Source organism: Corvus moneduloides, chromosome 3 (genome assembly GCF_009650955.1).
Source record: "Corvus moneduloides isolate bCorMon1 chromosome 3, bCorMon1.pri, whole genome shotgun sequence".
Classification (NCBI taxonomy): Eukaryota; Metazoa; Chordata; class Aves; order Passeriformes; family Corvidae; genus Corvus; species Corvus moneduloides.
In genome coordinates, this window is record NC_045478.1 from 91,782,569 (window position 1) to 91,807,568 (window position 25,000).

The 25,000-nt window shown below is 40.2% G+C and overlaps 1 protein-coding gene across 6 annotated transcripts in view; it reads left to right on the forward strand.

Annotated features, from left to right (window-relative positions):
- DAAM2 (dishevelled associated activator of morphogenesis 2) overlaps positions 1-25,000 on the forward strand; it is a 205,449-nt gene that overhangs the window by 140,482 nt on the left and 39,967 nt on the right. For all 6 annotated transcript variants that reach the window (XM_032102750.1, XM_032102751.1, XM_032102752.1 and 3 more), the window contains 9 exons: positions 7,386-7,496; positions 8,560-8,663; positions 9,842-9,908; positions 10,821-10,938; positions 12,448-12,586; positions 14,016-14,074; positions 14,465-14,649; positions 15,579-15,896; positions 22,671-22,778. In XM_032102750.1, coding sequence (XP_031958641.1) covers positions 7,386-7,496; positions 8,560-8,663; positions 9,842-9,908; positions 10,821-10,938; positions 12,448-12,586; positions 14,016-14,074; positions 14,465-14,649; positions 15,579-15,896; positions 22,671-22,778 — 1,209 coding nt within the window. The remainder of the gene's footprint in view (positions 1-7,385; positions 7,497-8,559; positions 8,664-9,841; positions 9,909-10,820; positions 10,939-12,447; positions 12,587-14,015; positions 14,075-14,464; positions 14,650-15,578; positions 15,897-22,670; positions 22,779-25,000) is intronic.

The window sequence follows — 25,000 nt, forward strand, 5'->3', positions numbered from 1 at the left end:
ACAAAAACATTACAGAATCTGTTGCTGTGTGTGAGGCTGTGGCTCCTTAACTTTGGGATAACCTCACCCATTTACTATTCTTTCATAGGTGAAATGATTAGAGTGGTGGTAAACCAACAGGCACTAGATCCCAATGCCTAACAGTCATTATCTCCTACCTCCTTCTCAGCTGATGGATTTTAGGCTGCAATTACTGTTAAAGTGAATGGGGGAACAGTCTGTGCTGATGGCCACTAGCTGCCAGTGCTTGTGTAAGAACCAAGTGCACTGTGGGATTCACTGATGTGACTCAGACCTGGGACAGGGATGCAGGAGATCTTGGTTTGGTATTAACCTATATTTGGCATTGGGAGGTCTGTGCCTCTATGTGCACTGCCCCATTTGCACTGCTTGTCTATTCAGACGTGATGCGTGTCTTCGATAACGCAGGTGTGACACGTATGATGTATGGCTCCGGAAGTGAGGGCCTTTCAGCCTCAGTTGGAAGCTCTTGAGCCTATTTCAATAGAGATAATCATAATTACAGTAAAACTTGGTAGGTGAAGAGATTACAGCTGTAGTTGTAAGAATATGTTGCCATTCTTTAGTACAGGAGTAGGATAGGAATGAGCAGTGCAGATGTAGGAAGTAAGCCATGTACATGAGCTATGATGTGGAGGTTAATGGGTACTGCCTGTGGAGGAGAAGGAAAAAAATTAAAGTCAGCTTGTTCTCTAGTAATTAGCTGAAATAAAGAATCCTTCCTGAATTAATATGGCATTCTTTTATACCTGGGAGACAGGTGGGGATAACTTGAGCTGCTTAGCAAAAAGTAGTGGTGACTCACAAGCCTGACTACACTTGTCCTGTGTTAACTTGCCATTACTGGACCAATTGACTCTGCTTAATAAGCTCATGAGGGAGATAGATGCTGAGCTTACCCTAGTTGGATGTTCTCTCTCTCTCTCTCTGTTTCTGTGTTGATTTAAAAGTTACTGAATAACTGAGGTAAGTCATTGCAGGGTAAAATGTCGTAGCTTTTGATGAATCTGGTGGAATGATTTGTGGGAGCTTACCAGTCTCTTACATTCATGAAAAGTACTTTGCATAAATGCTGCTCTTGTCAAAATACTTTTCCATTGGGTTAAAAAAATGAAAGATAAATGGATAGTCTCTCTCTTTTATTTCTTAAGTAAAAAAAAAAGCCTCACCCAATCCCCAAAATAATTTAGCAGAAGGAATGTGTTCCTGTTTGCAATTACTATTACTTGTGTTTAGAGACTGAAATTGGATTTTTCTACTACACTCAGCAATAGCTTGAGTTTAATTTTGAGGAGGTAAGGGTTCATCCAAAGACATTCCTCATGCATCCCCAGTTATTCTTCTAACAGAGAGACTGGGGATTTTTTTAAGTCCTGAAGAAACAAATGTGATCGTGGTCTTTCTTACCATTTAGAGGAAGTTTCTCTGATACTGTAGCACTTAAAATTAAGAGTGTTACATCTCTTTGCCTCTTGCCCCCCTGCACCTCTGCCTCAGAATGGTCTTGCAGCTTACTGTCAAGAAAAGCATCAGCTGTAACTTGAATATGGGAAGCCATTTTGAAAGAAGGATGAGCTGGCAATGGTTTTTCTATACCTTTCCTGTAAGCATCGAAGATGTGGTGTACAAGGAAAGCCTTTTTTTATCCTTTTTTAATCCTAGTCCTAGTTTGCAAGTATCTGAAGATATCCTTTAGGGGTGAAACTGAACCCTTTGGGGTGAAACTGAATGCTTTGGAGGCTGTATTTCCTGCAGCTCGAGCAGCTAGCAGCATCATTCAGTGTATTGAAGCGTCCAAAGATGTGGAGCTTGCAGCAAACTTTACACTTTGCAGCTTGACTTTGACCAGCCAGACCAAAACACTGTTATGTTAAAAACTATCCACCACAAGTGGGGAATCTGGCAGAACCAAGAAACAAGAATTCTTTCTGTGAAAGTAATAAAACTGTGAACTAAGCTGTAGGAACAGAAGAAACTATGCAGAGTAGAAATTTATTCCTTTGCCTCTATGGTCCATCATTGCAGACTGATTGTAGCTGGTGGGGGAAGGACAGCTGGGAACTGTAAAGGCACTGCTCAGTCTTTCTCTATATCTAGCTCTGCAAGACAGTGGCTAAAGTAGAGATATAATACAAAAAAAAAAAAACATAAAGAGGAAAATAATCTCAAATTTTGGAAATCAACTCAATTCTTGTGAAGTAAAAGTGCAGGGCTTTCTGGAAATTGTACTGAGCTCACTTTTATTGGAATGTCCAACAAAAAACTTACAGGTGATGCTGACCTCAGACAATATCAGTGCCAGTGTTGCTTTTACATAAGTTGCCTTCTAGACAACAGTGGTTGAAAATATTTGCCATCCCATTCAGCCATCTTGCTGTCAGTTTATTCCTCCTCATCTGTGAAAGCTGGCACTTTGTATACTATCTGTTTGAATTTATTTTCAGCTCTTGCAGGTAGCAGTAAACCTAAGTGTCCCACTCTCCCCCATGTCATTTGTAGTGACCAGCACTATGTCCATTGGGGAATCAGGAGGTAAATGTAATAAATATTAATCCAGATCTATGTTTCCTCAAAACCATTTTTTTTCCCTTTTGAAGAGGAATATCATTGTGATGAATAATAATTTGGGGTACATGGTTCTCCTTCCACTCCTTTTTGTAAGAAGAAGGAGAATGATTTACTTACAGCTATCTAAAATTTGAACACCTGAATAACTTGGTGATGACAACTTTAGATTGGAACACTGATTATATCCAGTTTGCACAAATGTGGTGGACTGTAAAGATCATGTATTTAGCACAGCAACATAAAACATGGCATATTTTGTTGAATGTAAGAAGTTATTACTGGTCAGTGTTCTAAACACAACTCCTGCTACCTGGTACAGTTGCCAAAATTTGTCAGAGGACTCAGCAACTAATGAATTAGTGGAGAAGGAAAGCTGTGAATTAAGAGACAGTTCTTACTAAACTTGCATTTACCCTGTCCTGCAATAGCTCCTATTACTTGAATAGAAAACTTACAGTTTTTTACTTGTGTATCTGAAGTCAAAATTCAAATTGCAGTGAGATTCCTGAGCATTATAAATGCTTTTAGTCCCAATTAACTAAATTGCACCAAGTAATACCAGCTGAAGACCATTAATCAAACTCTGCTGAAATATTTCAAAAATGATGTCTTTGCTTCTTGATGTGTTCTTTCTTTTTTTATTTTTTTTTTGCTGAAGTTAATGGAAAATATATATAGAACTTATATGAATATGAAGAACTATTTCCTTAACAAAAAATTTCATGTTTTACCCTGAATTGAAACTGATGTAAAATATTATTTGTTTCTAAATTGCCAGCATTTTGTCTACTGACTGCAACTGTCAGTCCCTAACTTCAGTTGGGATTCACTTTAAAGCCCTGGGGACATTCTCCAGAACTTACTCTTTTTTGTTAAGGCTCCAGTATTCACCCAGTTGCCTTTTTGTACTGCAACTTCACCCTGTCTTTGATATTCAGTGTGTTTATAGGTCTACCAAAATCATCTTTGTCTCAGTATTTCCAAGAAGATTCTATACTTTATGTTTATGTCTCAATTTATATAGTCATTATTCCTGTTTTCTGACATTTTCCACATCATCTTGCCTGAGCTTATCCCTTTGCTTGCTTTAATTGTCAACCCTTTTATTATTCGCTTCTGCCTGGAATGATTCTCACTTTAATGTCCAACAGGGCAGTGTGTAGTTCATCTTAAGATATTCCTTGAAAATTATCCTCTTCAGAGTAATACTCCTTCTTTACTCAAATACCACAATAGCATAAGGCCATGCCTTCAATCTCCTCCCTGAGGCAATCTGGAAAACTCTGTCTTCATCCAATTGTTTGAAATATGCTACTTTGCCTACAAATCCTACTCTGTCCCTTAAAGAAGAGAGATGAAAGAAAACACTTGAAATCCAAGCAATAAATCCTCAGAGCAAAAATGTAGAATTAGGAAGATGAGGCCTTGTTGTCCTTGCTTGGATATTTTTCCATGTGATGTATTCAGAATCAGTACTAGTGTAATTCTGTCACTGGTTCACTGTGTGATCATAAAAATGTTCCTTTATCTTGTTGGGTTTTTTTTCTTGTGAAGATGGAGTTTTATAAAATGCTATGAAAACTGAGAAAGAAGAGTCTCTGATTTTAAAGTTTTTCATGTCTGAATTATCCATTTTATGACTGGTTTCCCTTGTGAAAGGGGCACAATCTTTCTCTTCCCTAAGCTGTTGCCTGTCTGATTATTGTTATGCTTGCTGCTTCCCCTCCTTTTTTCTGCATCATGACATTGAAGCACATTATACTTTTTAACATGCCATGTTTTGAGACAAACTAGTATTGCGAATTCATAATGGTCTCTTGGCCCAAAAAGTTTATCAGGATGTTCCAGTGCTCTTCCAGCATAGCTTGCTATTTAAAACACTCATCTAGCTGTGGATCCCTGTGGGGAGAAAGAATTTCTCTTTTAGTCTTGAGAGAACCTAGGTTAGATACTGAAAGGAACTGATTTCACTTGCCAGTGGAAATATTAACTGGGCTTCTCTGGGCAGAAAACTCTTGTTTTCCTCCTTAATGCTGCTAGAAATTTTGAAGTTTGAGGTGAATGAATAAATAAAGTTTGATATTGTCAGTTAAAAAGGTGGAGGTCAGGAGCATTCCTTCCAGAGCCCCCTTGCCTGGTTTGTGTTAAACACTGTCAGTACAGACCATAGTTTGTAAGGAGAAATCTGATCAATTTGGAGTTGTAGTAGAGGATCTAACAAGGAACAAGTTAAAAGGCTGTATTCCCCCTTGATTTCCTTCTTCCCTTGAGGGCTCAGCCAAAGCCTTTTGAGGTTTGCTGCAGATTGAATGAAACCCTACTGGTTGTCAGTAAGGAGGAATAATGGGATTAAGTGAGGAAAGTTTTGCTTAAATAGTAGGAAAAACCTTTGTAACCATAGGATCAATTGGGCCACAGAACTGGCTGCCAAGAGGTGTGGTGAAACCTTTTTTCACAGGAAATGTTCAAGTGAAGATTTGAACCTCAGCCATTTGCAAAGAGTTGGAGATATTGGAGTTTGGCCACAGTATGTGGGTGTAGACTCTGACGTTTAGGAATTACAAGAACTTACAGTGTTTCCTTGTCAAGCTGAACAATTACATGAAGATGTGCTGCTCTTCAATTAGATTAGTGCAACAAAGGGGTTTGGGTTTTTTTGCCCTGAATTTGGTTTGCCTCCCATTGCATTCTGCTCGTAGTTCAGTGTTCTAAAATGGGGGATAGAAAACTTTCGTTTTTTTTCCTCACAGACGTAAGTCTGTGAGAAAATATGACAGGAATGAAGCCTCTGAAGAAAACCAGCAAAATCATCCTTGGTTTTGATGCTTCTGTAGTGATGGCTAATTCAATTCTTCTAAGAAAGCACATGTGCTTTGGATTTCAGTGTCAAAGCTGGTGGTAACAGAATAAAATTCCCTCATTTATTTCACTTCTGCTTGTTTGTCAAGTTGAGCAGTTAGTTTTGTTGGTGAATTTAAAGACTTCTCAAATAGTTTCTGGTTGTCACTGTTAGGATGCTGGATTGAGCTGACTACCAGCCTGGCTCAGTAGGGCATTTCATGTGCTTTTAGGTAAGACTGGTTCCCATTTCTAGCAAAATATTATTTGGTCATAGCACAGTTACTGGGATGTTGGATGAGATCAAAGCTCAAATGCCTGGAATAGGGAAATTTGAAAATTACAGTTGGGAAATGTAGAAGTAGCAAGAGAAAGGAGTTTATGAAATCAAGCTTGTTTGATAATGAACATACTATGCTCATATGTAAAAACAGCTGTCAGTAGCAGTGTATGATAGGTCAAAATATTTTTGCACAAAAACAAGCATGAAGCCAAGAGGTTATTCTTTCCCCTGAAGAATGCACAGGAGGATATTCCTCCTGTTTCTTGAGACGTATTTCCCTGGCTTTCTACAGAAGACAAGATAGACCTGTGAAACTGATGACTCGCAGAGGAAGGATTTTGCTATGAATGAACACTTTCAGTCCCCAGGGACAAAAGACTGACTAGAGGAAAATGAGCTTCCTTATTCAGCACCATAGCGTCAAAATGTTATTTAGATGGTCTGCTGAGCTGAACATTAAAAAGTTATTTTTGTCTTTGTTATCCCTCTATAAAAGGGATATAACATCTTATAACATCTTCCTGGGGAGACTAAACAGTATTCTCTCTTTTTTAGTGTGACAGCAAAACAAATATATGAGTGTGAGGCATTTATTATTAACGCTGGAGTGAAACTCATACAGTTGAACTGGCAGATCTCAAGTGGAATTTGTTACTCTTTCAGTAAGGAAGATCATCCTTGGAATTATGAACTGATCAGAGAAGATCTTGAAGAGAAGATTAATGATGATCAGTACAAAGCTAAAAGTAGAGTTGCTTTCATGGCTAATCAGTTTCTGCATATAACTTCTTTGGTCAATATTCAAGTGGAATTAATCCTAAATAAGGCAAAACCTACCAACGTTATTTGTCTAGTCTTTTTCTCCTTTGTCTCCTGATGTTCACAAGATTATGGTAAAATACCAATATGTATGCAGAAATTAGACCAAAAGCATGCCTGTGCTGAGCACCCCCTGAATGCTAAGTACCTCTGTTAGTTGGTTAACAGGGGGACATGCAGCCTCTGGGGAGAACTTCCAGCAGCCTTTCAATATATAAACAGAGCTTATAATAAAGATGGAGAAAGGCATTTTGCCAGGGCCTGTAGTGGCAGGACAAGGGCTAAAGGGTTTAAACTGTAATAGGCTAGACATAGGTTGGATAAATGGAAGAGGTTTTTTTATGATCAGGGTGGAGATGGTTGAGAACAGGTTGGCCATAAAAGTTGTAGATGCTTCATCCATGGAAGTTTTCAAGGCCAGGCTGGATGGGGCTTTGAGAAACCTGGTTTGGTGGAAAGATGTCCCTGCCCATGGCGAGGGAGTCAGGACTAGATGATCTTTAAAGGTTATTTTTAACCCAAACCATTCTATGAGTCTTTAACATGGAAAATGGAGCTTAACTGCACTTCCAGTGGAGATGTGTAATTCAACTTTGAGCTTTGGAGCTGTATGCACAGGAGATATTCCTGTGATTTGAAAATCCGTAAAAGGAGCTTACCAAGAGGTAATAATTGTCTGCTTCATATTAAATGGTGGTAAGTGAAGGAACAAGGAGAAGTCTTTCAAGGTTCAGGCATAGGCTTTATTACTCAAAAGACAGCTCTTTACAATTATCTCCCCCTGTATACAGAAGTGCAATCTATCCTGCAAGGAACTGGCTTATGTCCTCTAACGCTGTTTGCTGTTCTGTTTCAGTCATTGTTAAATGAGCTCGACCGGAGCATGGGGCGATACCGAGATGAAGTAAACCTCAAAACAGCCATCATGTCTTTTATCAACGCTGTTCTGAATGCAGGCGCTGGTGAGGTGAGCCACTGCCCTGGAAATTCCTTCGAAAATGTTACGTTTAAATTAGTTTACCTTGGAAATAGTTAGTAGATTAAGTCACAAATCTTGTGGAAGTGAGTGGATATAGTTAGTGGAAAATAATGCTTAGTTGTTCAGATCAGTCTTACAGTGTGTTCCATATTATTTCATTTCAAGCTTCTTCAATATAACATAGACTATTTACACTGAAGTGCTTACTTTGGGTTGTTTTTTGGTTGCTTGGTTGGTTTTTTGCTGTTTTGGTTATGGGGTTTTTTTTGTTTGTTTGTTTTAAGAACTGCAGAGCATTTACCTTTTTATTTCAGCCTCTTTGGAAAATATTTTGGTTTACCTTCAGAAATGTTTTGAAATATTAAGTTGTTTTGACTCAAAGCCAAACTCAAAACATTTTAATTTTAAAATATCAAAGGGAGACATTTCAGAAAAAAGCCCCGTTGTTTTACTTTTATTAACAAGGCTTCCTTTTGAGTCTGGAGGATAGTTTAAACTGATTTATTTCATAAAACGTGTTACTTTTGTGACATGGGCTTTTTTGTCTTTTTTGGTTAAACCACAACAGACAACAAGCTCATGAGAGCTGTCTGACAATGTATTTGTCTTTGTCTCTGGGAATCCTGTAACATCCCAGTGAATAGATGTCAGAAGGTCAGAGTATGTGATTTTATGTGTATGGTTTTATGACAAATAAACAGAAAAACCAGGAGGAAGACTGCAATACTGTTCATCTGTAACCAGGAGGGGAACCTTTAATGGACTAGCAGGAAAAAAGCCAATAGCTTCTGTTCCTTATGGAATGACATGGACTGTGCTGTCCTTATGACTGCATATGTAAAATTCATAGTACATACCTGTACTTTTAGGTGAAATGGAGGCAAAGGCATTAATTTCTTTTTTACTTACTTTACTGGAGTTAATCATCATGTGAATTTGGTGCCAGGATAGAGAATATTAAAAAGGGAAGAACTGAAGTTTTAAGTAATTTTTTTTAATGTGATTGACAGCTTTTGAAAACAAATAACTTGGTTTCCCCCCATTTTTTAAGGACAATCTGGAGTTCCGATTGCACCTCCGATATGAGTTCCTAATGCTGGGAATTCAACCTGTCATTGACAAGCTCAGAGGACACGAGAATGCCACACTGGACAGGTAAGACTTATTTTTGGACAACAGCTACTGATGAACAGAAAGACTTCTTAGAAACTCTTCTTTATTTGAGACAGCTGTCTCTGTCTCCTCCTGAAACTGACTCCCTAAAAAAAAAAAATTAAAAAAAATATTTGTCCTTAACATCAGCAGATGAGGTAGGAAATATACATACTAAGCTGGCAGAGGCTGTGGCAAAAGATTTCCTCCATTGCAATTCTAAAGCAATTCTAATTGCTTTCTCTTGAAGCAAATCTGGAACAAAAGCATGTCCTGGTTGGAGGGAGGGAAGCCTCCACTGAATTCATTGAGACTGAGTATGCATGGTCTAAGTGCAGGTTCTGAGTTTCCAAGTTGTATGTCTGCAGTTTGCTGCAGAGCTGGAACCAGAATGTTACTTTTGATCTGCAACATTATAAACAAGAATAAGAGAATCTGTCCTATAGATAATCTGTATTCCTTTGGACAGCAACCAGGAGCGTTTAGGAGGGGCTTAGGGCACTTTTGGATTTTGCAAGTTAGTCAAGAGAATAACAGAGGTTTGCAAGGATCTCGGATGCCTGGATTACATAGACTCCATATCTGACGTCTGTGTCAGATATATACAGTGCCACAGTCTTTCTCCACATCGTCTGCTGTGCTCCAGTCTCTGTGTAAACCAAGTCCAGATGTTCAAATGTGTCACTCACCAGGTCACCCAGATCCAAACATTGTCATGCTGCTGTGCTTATCAATAGGAATATCTAGAGACTGCTGTGAACTGGTCCACTGAATGCACCTCTGCTCCACTGTTAAGAAGAATCAACTTGTTAATGATCTAATAGATGGCTATCAAGTATGGTGTGGACTTTTCTGAAATGTGTGATCACTGCAGGCATTGCATTAATCAAAAACATAATGTCCCTTTCCTATTTTATTGGGGTTTTTTGAATCTTACCTCAACACAGTGACTTGGCACAGTTACAGAGCGTGTACACCTCTGCCAGCCTTTTCCTTTGGCCTGTCACTGACCCCCTTGCCTTGCATACCTATGACAGCACTTCATGTAGGAAAGGCTTGCCAACTTCCATATGTTGTAGCTGAACTGAGGTATTGCTGCTTCTATAGTGACACACTTAGTTTCTAAGTCTGAATCATGCAATGAACATTGGCAGATGTTTTGTTTTTCTGTTTCCTCTTAGACATTTAGATTTCTTTGAGATGGTCAGAAATGAAGATGACCTGGAGCTTGCCAAGCGGTTTGACCTGGTAAGTTTTTCTTTGGAGTACCTGAACTCGACAAAGCTGAACTTGCATCCACTCGGGACGCTTGGTGCAAATTTCCTTTGTGCTCCCTAAAACTAACGTTTGACTTTGGTGCTGGGAGTAGCCAATGCTCTTGTTTTCACTGTTTCTCATTTAGCAAGTAGGAGATATGTTGTGTGTGAACAGTGAAAACAGTGATCACACAAAGGACTTCTGATGAGTGTCTTTGATAAAAACTTCTTTCTTTTGTTTGCCTGAATGTTCAGGAGTGAAGGAGGTTCTCAGTCCTGCTCTCAGCTTCTCAGTCCTGATGATCTGGATGCCTTCTAGTTTCAGACATCCCCTTTACAGGACTATGGGTGAAGTTTAGGCTATTTTCTGATACTCTTCCCAAGGTTACATGAAACTCTGATGAAGACTGTTGCCTTGGAGCCTGTGGAGAGGATCAGTATTTTAGAATATATGGATTTTAAAGATGGACATAAAACAAAGACAACCTCTGGCATCAATAAAAAGCTGTAGGGTCCCAAATGGTTTAGTCTCCTCTTTCTTTGTGAACACCTCTTGCTGCACACAGATACAGAACAACAGTCCCTTTCTTTCTTAGCTTCTACTGTTTGTGCCACCAGTTCCTAGGACCCAAATGTTTTGCTTGTTCCAGAACAGCTTCTTGGTGGCTTTGCATGCCTCCTGCCTTTCTAGCCCTTTACTTTGGGGATCTTTTCCATACTGGGTAGGGATGACAAGGTTGGTGTCAAGGACCCTTGTGTCTGTTACTGGAACCTGCAGCTGGACATGGCAGGAGATTTTGCAGAGGTCCAATTGCTGAAAACTTGCCTGTCTTTGTATTGACTGGATCTTTCACAGTTCAACAGGCTTTCACTGTGGATGGTTTTTCCTCTTCTCTCACTTCAGATCCACATTGATACAAAAAGTGCCTCTCAGATGTTTGAGTTGATCAAGAAGAGATTGAAGCACACAGACGCCTATCCCTATTTGTTATCCATCCTCCAGCACTGCTTGCAGATGCCATGTGAGTACATTTACAGGTTGCCAGAGCAAGGGGCATTGGAGAACTGGGTGAAGCTTTGGTGTATGTACAAGTTCACAGATAGCAGGGCACACACTGCCCTTGTCTCCCATTCAGTACTTGGCTGTGGCTGATGAACTTGGTATCTTACATTGACTCCATCCAGCAAAATTTTTGTCACAATACTTAGGGCAGCAGTTTGACCTCTCTGCACTTGCAAATAAAATTAAGTGGCTGAGACATTCCAGCTAGTCACTGACAAAGCTTTTAATGATTTTAAATTTGAAGTTTTAAAAAAGACTCCTTGTGCTGTAGATCAGGGAATTCCCAGAAATAGATAGCATTCTGAATATTAAAAAAAGACACTGAGGATTTTTTCTGGTGAAACAGCACAGTACTGGAAGCTGTTCTGCCACTGGGAAATTCCACAATAAGTCTTCAGGCTGCTATCTCATGGCAATGCATCAATGGAGAGCTACTAAACTCAAAGTGAAAAATAATATTGGCATTTGTTTCCAAAGGAAGTGATAAGAATCTTATTGTTAACTGCAATAAAAAAATCCAGTTGTGCATCCAGAATGTAACAGCAAGATCACTAAAGAACTGCCTGCCTTCATCCTGTTATGTGTGAGGTGCTGGTCTTCCATTACTTTCATCCATATTTGAGCAGTCAGATTGAGAAGGGAACATGAGGGAGATGTACTATGGTGTGCTTTTCAGAAAGTAGTGTGATATGTTCTCAGGCTCTCATTAGATTCAAGTACTGCTGTGCACAAATTCAAACAACACTTTGTCTCAGTGGCCTCTTTGATATTACTCTTTAGAACAGCACTTGAGCTTTACATATTGACTGGGATTTTTGGTGGCAGAAGGACTAAATCCTGTTAGGCCAGGACAGGATTGTACTGGAGCAGTTATAAAGAATCTAAAGATATAGGTCATGTAACTTAGAGAGATGAGGTGAACTTTATGTTGCTCTGGCTCCTCTGTTTTGATATCCATGGGATCAGTCCCTTTCTGTCAGCCCCTTTCAGTCCCCAGTCAATTTCTGTTCTGTATCTCCACACTTTCTGGTCATGTTGTACGAATTTTTCATGCCACTTGAGTTTTACTGACTTGCAGATAACCAAGCATGCAGATAGAACATCTCATTGTTTTTTCAGTGCCCTCAACATGAAGCCCCAGAAAGCACTGAGTATTAATTATCACAAAGGAATCCTTTTTATAGACATTTAAAGTGCAAGTTATAGCTAGCCTGTCAAAAGGGTTGCATAGCCTGAATGTGCAAATCAGGCAGAAAGTTGCCCGTGCCTGTTATGTGCTGTTCCAGTATGCCAAGTGTTTGTCAATAATCTGCTAACAACTGTTCAGAGTTAGTCTTTGTGTTCTGTAATTCATTGCATACAGGACTGAGAGGAAAGGTGGGAAGGAAAGAATGCCAGTTTGTTGGCAGGTCTGTGCACTTTAGTGTGGAATTGGAAGTTCTCATGGGTTGGTCTTTTTTCCATACAGATAAGAGGAATGGAGGAAACTTCCAGCAGTGGCAGCTGTTGGACAGAATACTCCAACAAATTGTTCTTCAGGATGAACGAGGAGATGATCCAGATATAGCTCCATTGGAAAACTTCAATGTCAAAAATATCATTAAAATGTAAGCTGATTATTATTTATTATTTCTGTTATGCAGGTATAAGGATATGATCAGTGTGCAGGTGCTTAGGAGATAAAATATCATATGTGAGGACTTTCTTATTTCAACTTACAGCTTCTCATTGTCTTGTTAAGCAGTTAAGTCTTCTAAGTAGTTTCCTTCTAATGACATCTTAGCTTGGCAGTATCTTCTAGCAAAGTCCTTGTCTTTGACTTCTAGTAAATGTTAATCCGGTTAGAAGAGCAGAAAAAATGCTCAGATTTTATAACAAGGCTTCCTCATGTGCCTTTTTATCATTCAGGATGCTCATGAAAGCTTTCCTTGATACTGAAAACAATAAAAATAATGTCATCATCTCTATGTAGATCCCATTCCTCACTAATGAACACATGGTTTAAAAAGATTGCAAATAGGGGAAAGCAGTCCCCGCTTGACACACAAAACCTCTTACCTCTTCATAAAGTGTCTGTTTGCTCTCACCCACAGACTTGGTTGAGGGCATTACCATTATTTTTTCCCATAGGATGCATCATTTGAGAAGTCTAGCTACATGAGCTGGCTCTCATCTCAACTTCCCTGTTCTCAGTCCTTTTTTAGCCAAACTTTTGGATTCTTCATTTCATCCAACTGCCTCTGCAGGTAAATTCATGGCCCATTACCCTTCCGAATTATCCACTGAAAAGAACATTTATAGAACATAAGTCCTATATGAAACCAAATTCTCCTGTACTAAAAGTTTTACAGTTCCTCTTGTTACAGGCATGAGCCAAAATCGAAACTGATTTCTTGTCATGGAAAAATACAGTGGTGTTGGATACCAGACTTCATTGTAGATTTCATGCCTGATCTTCCCTTTCTACTTTCATAGCTACTCCTCATTCTGCATATCTAATCAATCCCCAGCATGCCCTGCATATTTTCTGTCAGTAATAGGAAATAGCTGTGCCAGTATGAGATATGAGAATTGCCTTGTTACTGATATATTACCCAGTAGAGAAGTGTTCTTCCTCCTTGTAAGAAAAAAAATAGAACCTCAGAAAGTAGGAAAAACAATGGTAATCTGGTTTTATATTAAGGATGGGGTAATTTTTAACCCATACCAGCTGGGATTATATTGGTGATGTCTTCTCTCTTTCAAAATAAGTAGAGTTGGCAGTTTGAGAGCATCACCTGAAGACAGGAATGTGTCAGGTCTTTCTTCCCCAGCCATTCCTTTATGCCTTTTATGACACTGAGTAACAAGGCATCATATTTGTATTAGCTGTAGGCTAGGGAGCAGAATCTGGATCCAGAAGGACCACTGGCATGATGCTGTATAAACTTGTACGCTCACCGGGTTTCCGTTTGCTGATCACTACACGTAATGGCCATTTGCCTTTCAACCTGGGTAGCTCAGAAAAAGTTTAAATTATCTCATTTCATCTTTCAGGCTGGTGAATGAAAATGAAGTCAAGCAGTGGAGGGATCAGGCAGAGAAGTTCCGGAAAGGTGAGTGCATCCTCTGTGCTTGGGTAGGCAGAAACGGAGGCAAGACTGATCCCAATTCATTCACAGAGCAGCAAGCAGCACAGCTGGGCACAACTTCTCCTTTTGCATATGTTTTGTTCATGGTGAACAGTTTATGTGTTTCACAGGGTAGGGGTCCCCTCAGTCCTCACATGAAGTGATTTTACAATCTAGCCGAAACTTGGGCATTGCTGTATTGATCACTGAAGGTCATTGTCAGGACGGTCAGACTCTATTTTCTTTTTCTTGCTCTCGTTATACATCCCTGCTTGAGCTGACAGATTTGTCAGCTTTATTTCAGCATAACCTACATCTCCTCAGGGGCTGTTCATGAGCTTTTTGTCATCTGTCCCACTTGCATGTTCCCCCTAGACCATGCTGAGCTGATGAGCAGGCTAGAGAAGAAGGAGCGGGAATGTGAAACAAAGACCCAGGAGAAGGATGAAATGATGAAGACACTGAACAAAATGAAGGACAAGCTGCAGAAGGAATCCTTGGAGCTGCGCCAGACCCGAGACCAGATGAATGATCTGGTGGCTCAACTTAATGAGTTCTCGGTATGAGACTGGGAGTTTTCCCCATCCTTTTTTAAAGGCTGCTAACTAGTGAATGGTGAACAAAAGCTTATTTTGAATGAAGCACATCTGTGGTCATAATAGAGAATATTTAGAAGCTGCTCATCTTTTAGCTGAGACCAAAATCCCTGAGCTGGTGGTATAGAATGGTTAATGCATGGGCTGCTTCATTCCTTCTCCTCAGCTGCGTTCCTTGCAGGAGCTGCTGAGGCACACGCGTCTTCTCCAGCCACAATTTTCACTGCTGAGTGGGGTAGCCCTGGTTGTTATTTCAGTGGAATAGAGAGAAACCTCCCTGATACAAAAGTATATTTAGGGAAGAAACATGATTCCTATTATGCTGCAAGAGCATCTGAACTGCCTTGGAGTTCTGCAAAAGTGACATTTGCAGGTGCTCCCTCCTGTTTGGTGCTCCTTCTATCCCAGCAGTGTGCCTGAGCCACAACTCACCAGAACACAGCCCTGAGAAGTTAGACACTGCAGAGAGCAGATTCATTCCCTCCTCCCCTCTCCCAGTTTGCATTAGTGGGGCCTAATGACAGGTATTCAGTGTTTCAAACCCTTAGCTTTTAAACCCAGGAGTTCAAAAGTTCATAAGATTGAACTTTTCTCTTTTTTCATACATAAGGAGAAAATAATACATTTTGGCTTCTTTTACCAGCTTTCTGTTTTTCTGAGCCATTTGTGGTTCTTTTTTTCAAGCTCTTCTCCACAACTCCAAGGGCTTGAAACTTTCTCTTAAATGAAAGCTGAGATTCCTCCCTTTATTGCATGGCTTTGAGTGCAGGAGGCTTTAAAGAAAACATCAAATATTTTGAAAGCCGTAATAAAATCACATCAGCTGGCAACATGGAGTTATTGTGCCTTTTAAAATGTTTGCTTTCTTTTTCTCTGTGTTTTTTATTTTCCAGCAAGGGGGCACCATTTCCTTCCCACCCCCACCACCCCCTCCTCCAGGTGGCCCATTAGCTTTGTCCACTTCTCACATGTCTGAGAATTTGCCACTGCTGCCACCTCCTCTGCCCTTCTCCAGCTGTCCCCCTCCTCCTGCTCCACCACCTCCTCCAGGAGGACCTCCTCCTCCGCCAGGAGCACCACCTTTCTTCAGCATGGGGGTGCCACCCCCTTCAACAACCACCTTCACCACTGGTGGCCCCAGTCTGAAGAAGAAATCTATCCCGCAGCCTTCACATCCACTGAAATCCTTCAACTGGGCTAAGCTGAGTGAGGTAAGAAACTGCATTACTCAATTAATTTACTTTCTGAGTATTCCCCAGTGTTGATTAATGCCATGAAATGCAAAGTGATAGTGGCTTTCTGTGGGCTCTGGTCAGTAGGAGTCATTAATTGTCATGAGGGAGTCTCCCCAGTTCTCCAGCAGTGCAGCACATCCCCTGTGATGAGCAAGGCGCTGGATAGATTGAGCTGCACAGATCTGGGCATGCAAATGACCTGGTTAAGCAAAGCTGTAGTGGGGCTGAATATGTACATCAGAGCTGGACATCTGCAGGACTGATGAGCTGCCATCACTTGTGCACCAGGGAAAAGGATGAGCAGAGCCAATGTGGGCAAAACATGGTGAGAACCATCTAGAAGATCAGCCACCTCTACTGTGGCAGGAGGCATCACCAAGGAAAGAAAGGTGTCCTGATTCTCCTCCCTGTTAGTTCATGGCCATGAGGGAAGCTGCCTCTCTCCTTGAACAGTTAGATCTCTGTCTATTGGTGATAAAACTCCAGGCTGGCAAAAAAACCCCAGAGGACTTGGATTCTTCCTGTTGCACTCATTTTCTTCTACCTTGGTTGTGTCTCCTTCCCCTTCACTTCTCTCTCTTTCCTCTCTCTCTTTTTTCCCTTCTTCTTTTCCCTCCCCTTCTCTTCAGGTCTTAATTTTTTTAAATGATTTAGAAAGAAAAAAAGTGTCTGTGTTGAGTTTGGATTGCTGCCTAGAAACCCAGGTTCTCTTTTAGACTGAAACTCACCCAGGGCCCAACTCCGGCATTTGGAATGAGTGTCCAGGGACCTCTGGAATGCCACAAGAATTCTCTCTCCCCCTCTCCCCTTTTCTTTAAAATAAAGTGAAGTGAAATATTTGCTGCACTGTCTGTGCTTGTCTGTCAAGGCCACGTGGGGGGTGTGGGAGAGAATGTAAGGACAAGGATTTATTTTCCTTTGCAGAACATGGGACTTAGTGCTCTGAAGAAAAGAAATAATAACTAATATATATATATATGAATTTATATGAAAAAGAGAGAGTCACAGGTGTTTCTGTTTAGTGTACAGTAACTCTAGGCTTATCCTGCCCTCTGGATAAGAGTGACGGCAGCTGTGCTAATAAAATTGAAGACCTGGGTGGTGAGAAGGCTAGAAGACACTATTTTGAGGAAGGCAAAATAGTTGGGAAAAGGGGCATAAGAGGGTGGGGCCTTTGTTTTGGGGTGTCTGCCAGTGTTAATGTTTTGAACCTGGTATGGTCTCTGCAAAATGGCAGAGGTTGTGGTGTCGATACAGGTGTCTCACATTGTCACTTGGGTTGCCCTTTGCTGTGCAATTATTTAATTTCACTGACTGCTGGAGAAGCAGATATGTTTTGGTCATCTTCCTCAGTTATCCTAGATTTCCTGCTTCAGTATCTTTCTATTCACATGGATATGAATCGTCTGAGCACAAAGTCATGAGTAGATTGGATGGGCCTTGTCATGCCTTGTGTGACCTTTGCTGTACTTATGTGGTGTTCTCCTGAACTGAGCTGTCAGAATAGCCAGACTTGAATGAATGAGGACTCACAACAAGCACCATGTCTGGGAGCAGCACATCTCAATTTTTTGAGCCTGGGAAACTGAGGCTTGGAAGTGTGCATAGTATTTTTGTGGTTTGTGGTAGGGGTTAACTTCCAGTTCATGTGAATACAATTTTTCCCCACGAAAACAATTTTTCCCCACGAACAATACATGAAACACAGCAAGGTGAGAAAATGCAGTGTTGGCAACAGCTGTACATAAAGTTAGGGCCACAAGCAGGTCAGCTATTCAGCTTTTAGTTATCTCTGCATACTGTTTAGACCACCCTTCTCTAAGCAATTAGTACAGAGTCTCTCTCAGAAGGTTTTTCAAGTAAGTAGGAAGATGCTGCCAGGACTGAGGCAGCAGCCCACGTGAGAGCAAACTCCTCTCTGTCCATGCAGCCTGCCTTGAGGGAGTGAGGGAAAACCAACAGAGGCCAAGAGGAGTGTGGACAGGGCCGGCTGAGAGGGATTTGTCTGCAGTATACTTTCTCAGTAGTGGAATCAAGGCTGTTCTCCAGGGCAATTCATATGACACCTTGTTTTCCAATGCTGATTTTGTATTTGGAAGGAAAGAACTGGGCTGTTGGGTGTTAGGAGAAATATCAAATGTAGTCAAGCTCTTAGCAGTTGACAATAACTGATTGTCCACAGTTCCCATGGGCACCACAAAAAAAGGTTTGACTGGAAAGGATCAGTGCTTCTAACAAGGAAACTCCAACAGCCCACTAATTTCCATTGAGAATTAGGGACTTTGTGCTAGCTTTGATGTGAGCTAATGATCAGTGGCAAAGACATTTAGATGCATGGATGGGCTGAGTTCTGATGAAGCCCTTCCACACCACAGCTCCATTCATACAGCACTGTAGCATTGTGAATTCCATTCATACAGCACTACAGTAGTGCTGGTGCCAAGGATCTCTGTTTTTTAAGAAAAAGATATTGCTATATAACCACTATAATATCCTGGAAAGATTCCTTTCTTTGTTTCTGGGCAGCAATGCTCTCTCACTCTGAGTTTTTCATAACACCAAAGGTCAATCAGGGATTAAACATTTATGGTTAATCCAAGCAATGAAGTGGTTTCAAGAATACTGGAAGTATGGATTAATAATTACCAATTTAATAAATATAAACATATTTATTTGAAGTTCTCAGAGTAAATCAAGTCAGCCTTCGACTGCTCTGCTTGTTATCTCATGGCTAGAGAAGCAGCTTCCCATCAAGTGTCCTGGTAATGACTCTCATCAGTGATGTCAGGAAGGCTTTTTTTAGCCAGCCCCAAATAGATCTGACTGAAATAGCTTCATAAGAAAGGTATTTGTATATAGGAATTTTTTTAAAAACCCAAACCACACACACATAAAAACAAACCAAAACCACCAAACCCAAAATAGCCAGTCGCGTAAACAGGAAATGTTCATTTTGACACTAATTTTAAAAAAAATGTTTCTATAATGTTATCAATGATTAGGATTTCTGAAACTTTCTTCCTAAAAGCAGCCTGAGGTTTATGGCATAAAATGATGAAGGACTGCTGCTAGAGATTCAAAGTCAATGGAAAGAGTTTTCCAAATTCTCATTGTGAAGCTGCTCATAACAGCTGTGGTGGTACCTAGGCCTACAATGAAATAAAACAGACATTTTGATTAAAAAAATGGGCCAAAAATGCAGCTTCTGCATGAAGTGGATTTTTCTCACACTGAAGAAAGCATCTAATATCAAGACAAAAGTCTGGAAAATGTGCTTTGTTTATATCACTTTTCAGATTCATAATGGAATTCTGAATTGAAATTTTAAGTTGCTTCTACTTTTCTGGTTAATACTCTACAAATATTAACCCACTAATAAGCAGGATTGCCTGCTCCAGTATTCACAGAAGACTTATTGTTTCCATGGTTTCTCTGGACCTTCAGGTCAAACAAAAGTACTGTAAGTTTTCACTCATGCTGTGCGGCTACTGAGGCATGATGGACTTTGATGCCTTCCAGAATACCATTATTTATCTATCGGGGTAAATAAAATCATCCTTTAGATGTAGCAGAGGACAGCTTGATACGATTTGTAGTGCCATGAAACACTCCTTTTCCAGTATCTGTCAGCAAACTGGGATTCACTGTAAAGGTGGAATGATGCAACTGCTACAGCAACTGAATTGTTAAACGCAGCATCCCAAAAACTCATCTTGACAGGGCAAATGCGTTGTCAATACTTGTTCTCATAATAAGGTGTTTCTTGACCTGGTATCTGTCACCATTTTGTTAGAGGATGCTGGGAAGTTCACAGGATTTGCTTCTCAAAGTGGGCCAAGACTTCCCAAAGCAGAGGAACCACAGATCTTGGAAGAATTCATTGGAGAATGAATAAATGAATGACTAAGTAAATAAAAAAATAAAGATGGAGAGAAAAACACTACAGAAAAAATGACTGCTCTTTTCTTTTTATTTTCTTCTTTTTCTTTTTTTTCTTTCTCTTTTTAAAGACAGAGGAAAACAAAAGAAAAGGAATAAAGAATTTATTTTTAAATTGTTATTTAGGGACCATAAATATTTTTATGGTGCTGAGAGAATCATTTATCATAACAACCACATTATGCAAGTCTGTTTCTCTTAAAATGCTCTGTCTTCTCTGGCTGATGACAAGGAACTATCAGCCAGTTAATCCATAACTGTGTAAACTGTGTACCAAGAGTTCAGTCTAGGAAATTATCTGGCAGCAATATGAAAATTTTCAAGGACAGAGCTTATAGTAGAAATAGAAAGGACAGGCCCATTTCAAGCGTTACGTATAACAAAAATTGTTTATACCTCTGCTTGCCTTGATTTTTTCTTTGCCTGCATTAGCCCTAAAATTGGATTGCTTTGCTCAAAGTTCTGTTTGTGCACACCATTGCAATGGGTGCTGCTTTGGAATTTGTCTTTCTGCTACAAGTAGCATATAAACCATCCTGTACAGGACCAGATTCAACCTGGCTCTTAAAATGAATCTTAATTGAAGTCAGAATCATTTTCACTGGGTTCTTTTCCTGGGAAAGTAGGGGGAAAACTACTCTCTGCAGTCCCTTTCTGAGTCTCAGAACTTCCTGTTTTGGCACCTTTGCAGTTCATTCAGACGAGACTGTTCTGTAGGACATTTTTGCTGTTCTTGCCATTAGTGAGGAAACCTCACTCTTGTGAGATTTTTGCAGCTGGACAGGTAGATGGGCAAGACTCATGAGTAGCTGCCTCTTGAGTCACATCCAGCCTCTGCCAAACACAGCATACAGCTTTTTAGCATCCTCAGGGCTCTATCCCTGTGATGACTCTAAGGACTCCTGTCAAGAAATATTCTACCATTTCAGTGTTTGATTGGAGAGTCTGAAACAGTGAGGCACTCAGAGAACTGCTCTGCTGTTCAAATACATCCCTCAGGATTTATAATTCATGGTTTACAAAGCCAGCCTGGAAATTGAATGAGAATGATCACTCTGCCTGGATGCTTCTGGCTAAGATTGGCAGCAGAGTTCAGGGCTAGGATAAAATGAAAATTAATTTTGTCTCCTATTGCTTTGGCTGAGATGAGCCTCCCAGACTTGTTTGCCATGTTACAGTCACATGTTCTTCCTGCTATGGAAAGAAGAGCCACACTGATTGCAAGGGATGATACAATGATATTGGTGAGCCTGCTCAGGGGTGGGTGCTGCTCCCATCTAGGATATGCTCTCACTGTAAATAGCACTGCAGACACCCCTCCTTACCCTCAGGCACTCACAGGCTGCCTCTGGAGAAAGGGTGTTGGTTTTCTTGCACAGTGTCTGCCCTGCCAGGAATTTCCTACAGAACACTTCACACTTTTATTTCCCCCTCATTTTATCCTCGTCAGGTTTTTTCCTTGCTCCTTGAGCCTTGTGGCTTAGCACATTTCCCTCATTCCTTTTGATGACTCTGAATGGGAAGTAGAGCCTGTTCCTAATTAGTTCTGATAATGAAGTGTTAACACACTTTGCTGTGTAGGTATAAGTCAGATACTTCAGAGCTGGAACCTGTGTGAGGGTTTCATTGCTATTGCTTGTGGTTCCTGGCTTTTTCTGCATCAGTGTTCTGCTGGCTCTTCATCTCCTGGGATTTCCTTAGGTCTTTTTTAACAACTCCTTTTGTCCATTTCTTTTTTCTTTTAATTAGGATTTTCATTATTTTTGCAGTTACTAAAGTTCAATAAATATACACTTCATAAACTAAATTAACTGAAGAATAGTGGTGTCAGGTGTGAAGGGCACCCAAATCTTGTCCCACAAAACATGCACCTTAAGTATCAGTAGGAAGGAGAAGGTAGTTCAATCTTTGTGTCCTCTTCCAGGAAGGATATCTGTCCTGAGAATGTCAGCAAGAGACCCAAGACCTTCACTTAGTTTAGGATGACTGCTGATTAGTTAATTCATGTGCCAAAGGAGCCTATTTGTTGTGGGGTTGGTGGACAGCAAGTAGGAGGAGAAGTCTGTGCCTGTCTCCCTCCATGCTAATCATCTGCCAAACAGCTAGGGTTCCCTGCATTCAGGATAATGTATCATCACAAGGGTTGTGAACATTTGCACTTACTGTGAACGATGCTGTTTCAGGGACCTGGGTATAGTTTGTGTCTATCTGACTTGACAAAGCCCTCATGTAGACAAGAGAGTTCATGTAATAGGAAACAATCAGACTTCAAAGACTCATAGGCTTAAAAGTAAAATAAAATAAAATTTTAAACTACTTTCACAGACAGACAGAATGAAAACCACACACCCTTTAGGCTTTATAAAAGAACCTGGCAAAATTTGCGAAAGGGAAGATGTGTCTGGGGTTTGTCATGCATCAGTGCTTTTCCTAAGCTTTTGCCTCCTGATGGTAACACTCCTTTCAGCATGACCACAATGGTTGTGTTAGACAGATGGCCACTCTTGAAAGGAAATATGCTGTGGGATCACGGATAATGCTTGAGATGTGGTCTGCTAGTCTTGGAATGTGCCTTTTCATTAGAGGCTAGCTGTGATGAAAAATACAAAATAGTATGTTTAAAAACAAAACCAAAAAAACCCCACTATTTTTTCTCCTTTGACTCTTGAAACAAAGTGTGTCCTCTAAAATGACAGCAGTAGTGCATAGGAATGTGACCAGTGAGGAGAACAGAATGATCTATCCAAATGGGATTGGATGTTCTTAGCTAAAACTTTTGCTATCTTGTTAAAGTATGTCCTTTTGTTTTAGGAGAGGATCCATGGCACAATCTGGAATGAGATTGATGATTTAAAGGCATTCAAGGTGCTGGATCTAGAAGATTTTGAAAAGATGTTCTCCGCGTATCAGAGGCACCAGGTAGGAGTGAACTCTTCCATAGCTTTTCTGTCTCAAATTTCTGGAGGAGAAAAGAACACGTGACACCTGCAGGGTGGCAAGGCTGCATCATTTGATGCTCTGCCACTGTTCAAAAAGTCTGAAGACCAAAAGAAGTTGGGACAGGCACATGGGGCAGGGTCTAATCTGTTATGGACGTATTTCATACGAATGGGCAGCTCTCACAGGCAACAATTACCAGCAGGTAATGCTCTAGTTAATGTCAGTGGCCACTGATTTCCAAAAGCTCCGGAGCTTTATGTTTATACTGGCATATCAATCTTTCTGTTTCTCCCATTCATCCAGAGAAAAAAGGCTGTAGTTCCCTGCGTATTGAGCAAGGTGACTGTATTAGCTGTCTTTCATTTTGTCTGTTGTTTCTTAAACAGCCAACTGCCTGAACTGGCTAGGTGATAGAAACTGTCTGAATTACAGATTATAGAACGAACAGCATACTTTAAAAGTGGCCATTTATTAGAATGTATTTTTCCCTCCTCTTTTTCTTGGAAAGCAAGTCACTTTCAATCTGTCTATCTCCGCTGAATGAGATTTAGCAGCAGACGAATTGTACTTTCACTTCTTGAACTACCCTAGCTTTCCTTTGCTTTTGGAATATTTTCAATGTTTTGTATGCTGCAGAACTGGATCATGACTCTGAAGTTTTAGGAAAAGACGCAGATCCAACTGCCATAAATCATCTTTATGATTACTCCTTACAGTGATGATAACTACTTAATTAATTTACTCAGTACCTTAAAATTAACAATCCAGCCCCTTGTCTTTGGATTTTCCATCTGCTCCCTTCCCTCTTTCATTTTTCTATCTAATCTAGACACATAATAAATAACTTCTTATTTATTAGCTCACAGCCACATGGATAAGCTGTGAAGAATGCAGCGTTAACTGTTGCATGATGGGATTTCATTTCTCATTCTGTGTCTGCAAATAGCTGTTGCTGTTTCAGTGGTTCCCCCTCTCTCTTTCTGTAAATCCCACTCCTTGAAACAAGATCTTCATCCACAGAGGGGAAGAAAGGCACATGAACCTTCAGTGCTGTTACAAGATTGGATTTAGACCCTGTCCCAAGAGCTTCCATTCCAATGTTTCAGGTGCAAACATTGCAGCTTCCTCACTAGAAATTACCTTGCAAAGCCTTTCTTCCTTTTGTCCCCAAAATCCAAAACCAAAGCTGTCCTGGTCTCAGTAAGAATCGTAATGTTTATGGCTGTGTTACCAATCACTGGAAAGCAGCCTGAGCTATTCAGCCATAAACTAACCTGACCCTTACCCCTGTCTCCGTGGTTCTCTGGACAGTACTCTTCCACCCTCATTAAGCATGCTTTATGACAGTGGCTCCAGACACTACAGTAACACTTACGTAAGCTACTTGTATTTTTGTGCAGTGAGACATCTTGCTGCCCTTCCAGCATTTGTGGAGGCTTTTACATTGTTTTGGTTTTTTTTTTCTCCTTAAATATTTTGTTGTTATTTATGTGATACTTTCTTTTTCATCCATACTTGCTCCAGTCGGAACTGGTTTCCAACCACCAAGTCCTCACCAATTTTCTTTTTTTTTTTTTTTAATGACCAGGCAACCAAAACTGCTTTTGAATTAAAAATTTATGAGAATTTTTTCATTTTACACTTAGTCTTTTCTCCTCTTTTACTTTTGAAAATATTTCACTCTGACCAAGTATGTGTTTACTCTGGGTTTGTGACTTTTAAACTTCATCCAAATGTCTGTAAAGAAAAGCGTCAATGAGAAGCCTTGCCCTTTTGCATCTGAAATGCTGAATGAGTAGAGATAAAGACATTTCTTTCTCTGCTGTTATTAACATGATCTTCATGTTTTTTCCAGTTTCATTTACATTAAACAATTTTTCTATTTTCCTAATTTTGTTAATGACAGAGGGTCTCTTCTCCTCTCTCAAGCCCAATGTGTCCTTTTTGGTGGCTATGAGGGAAAGCAAAATTGTCCAGTGTACAGAATGCTGGACCAAGTATTCTGACACTTGTCTTTTGACTTTGCTCCAATCTTACTGTGTAATACTGACCTTTTAATTCAGTATAGCTGGTGTTTTCCTGGAGTACAGAATATGTCATGAAATAGTTGGAGTGTGTCATCCAGAAGTGCTGTAAAGCCTCTTTGGCGGTTACAGAGCACTTTCAAAATACTTGGCTACAAGTTGTTAAAGGGTATAACA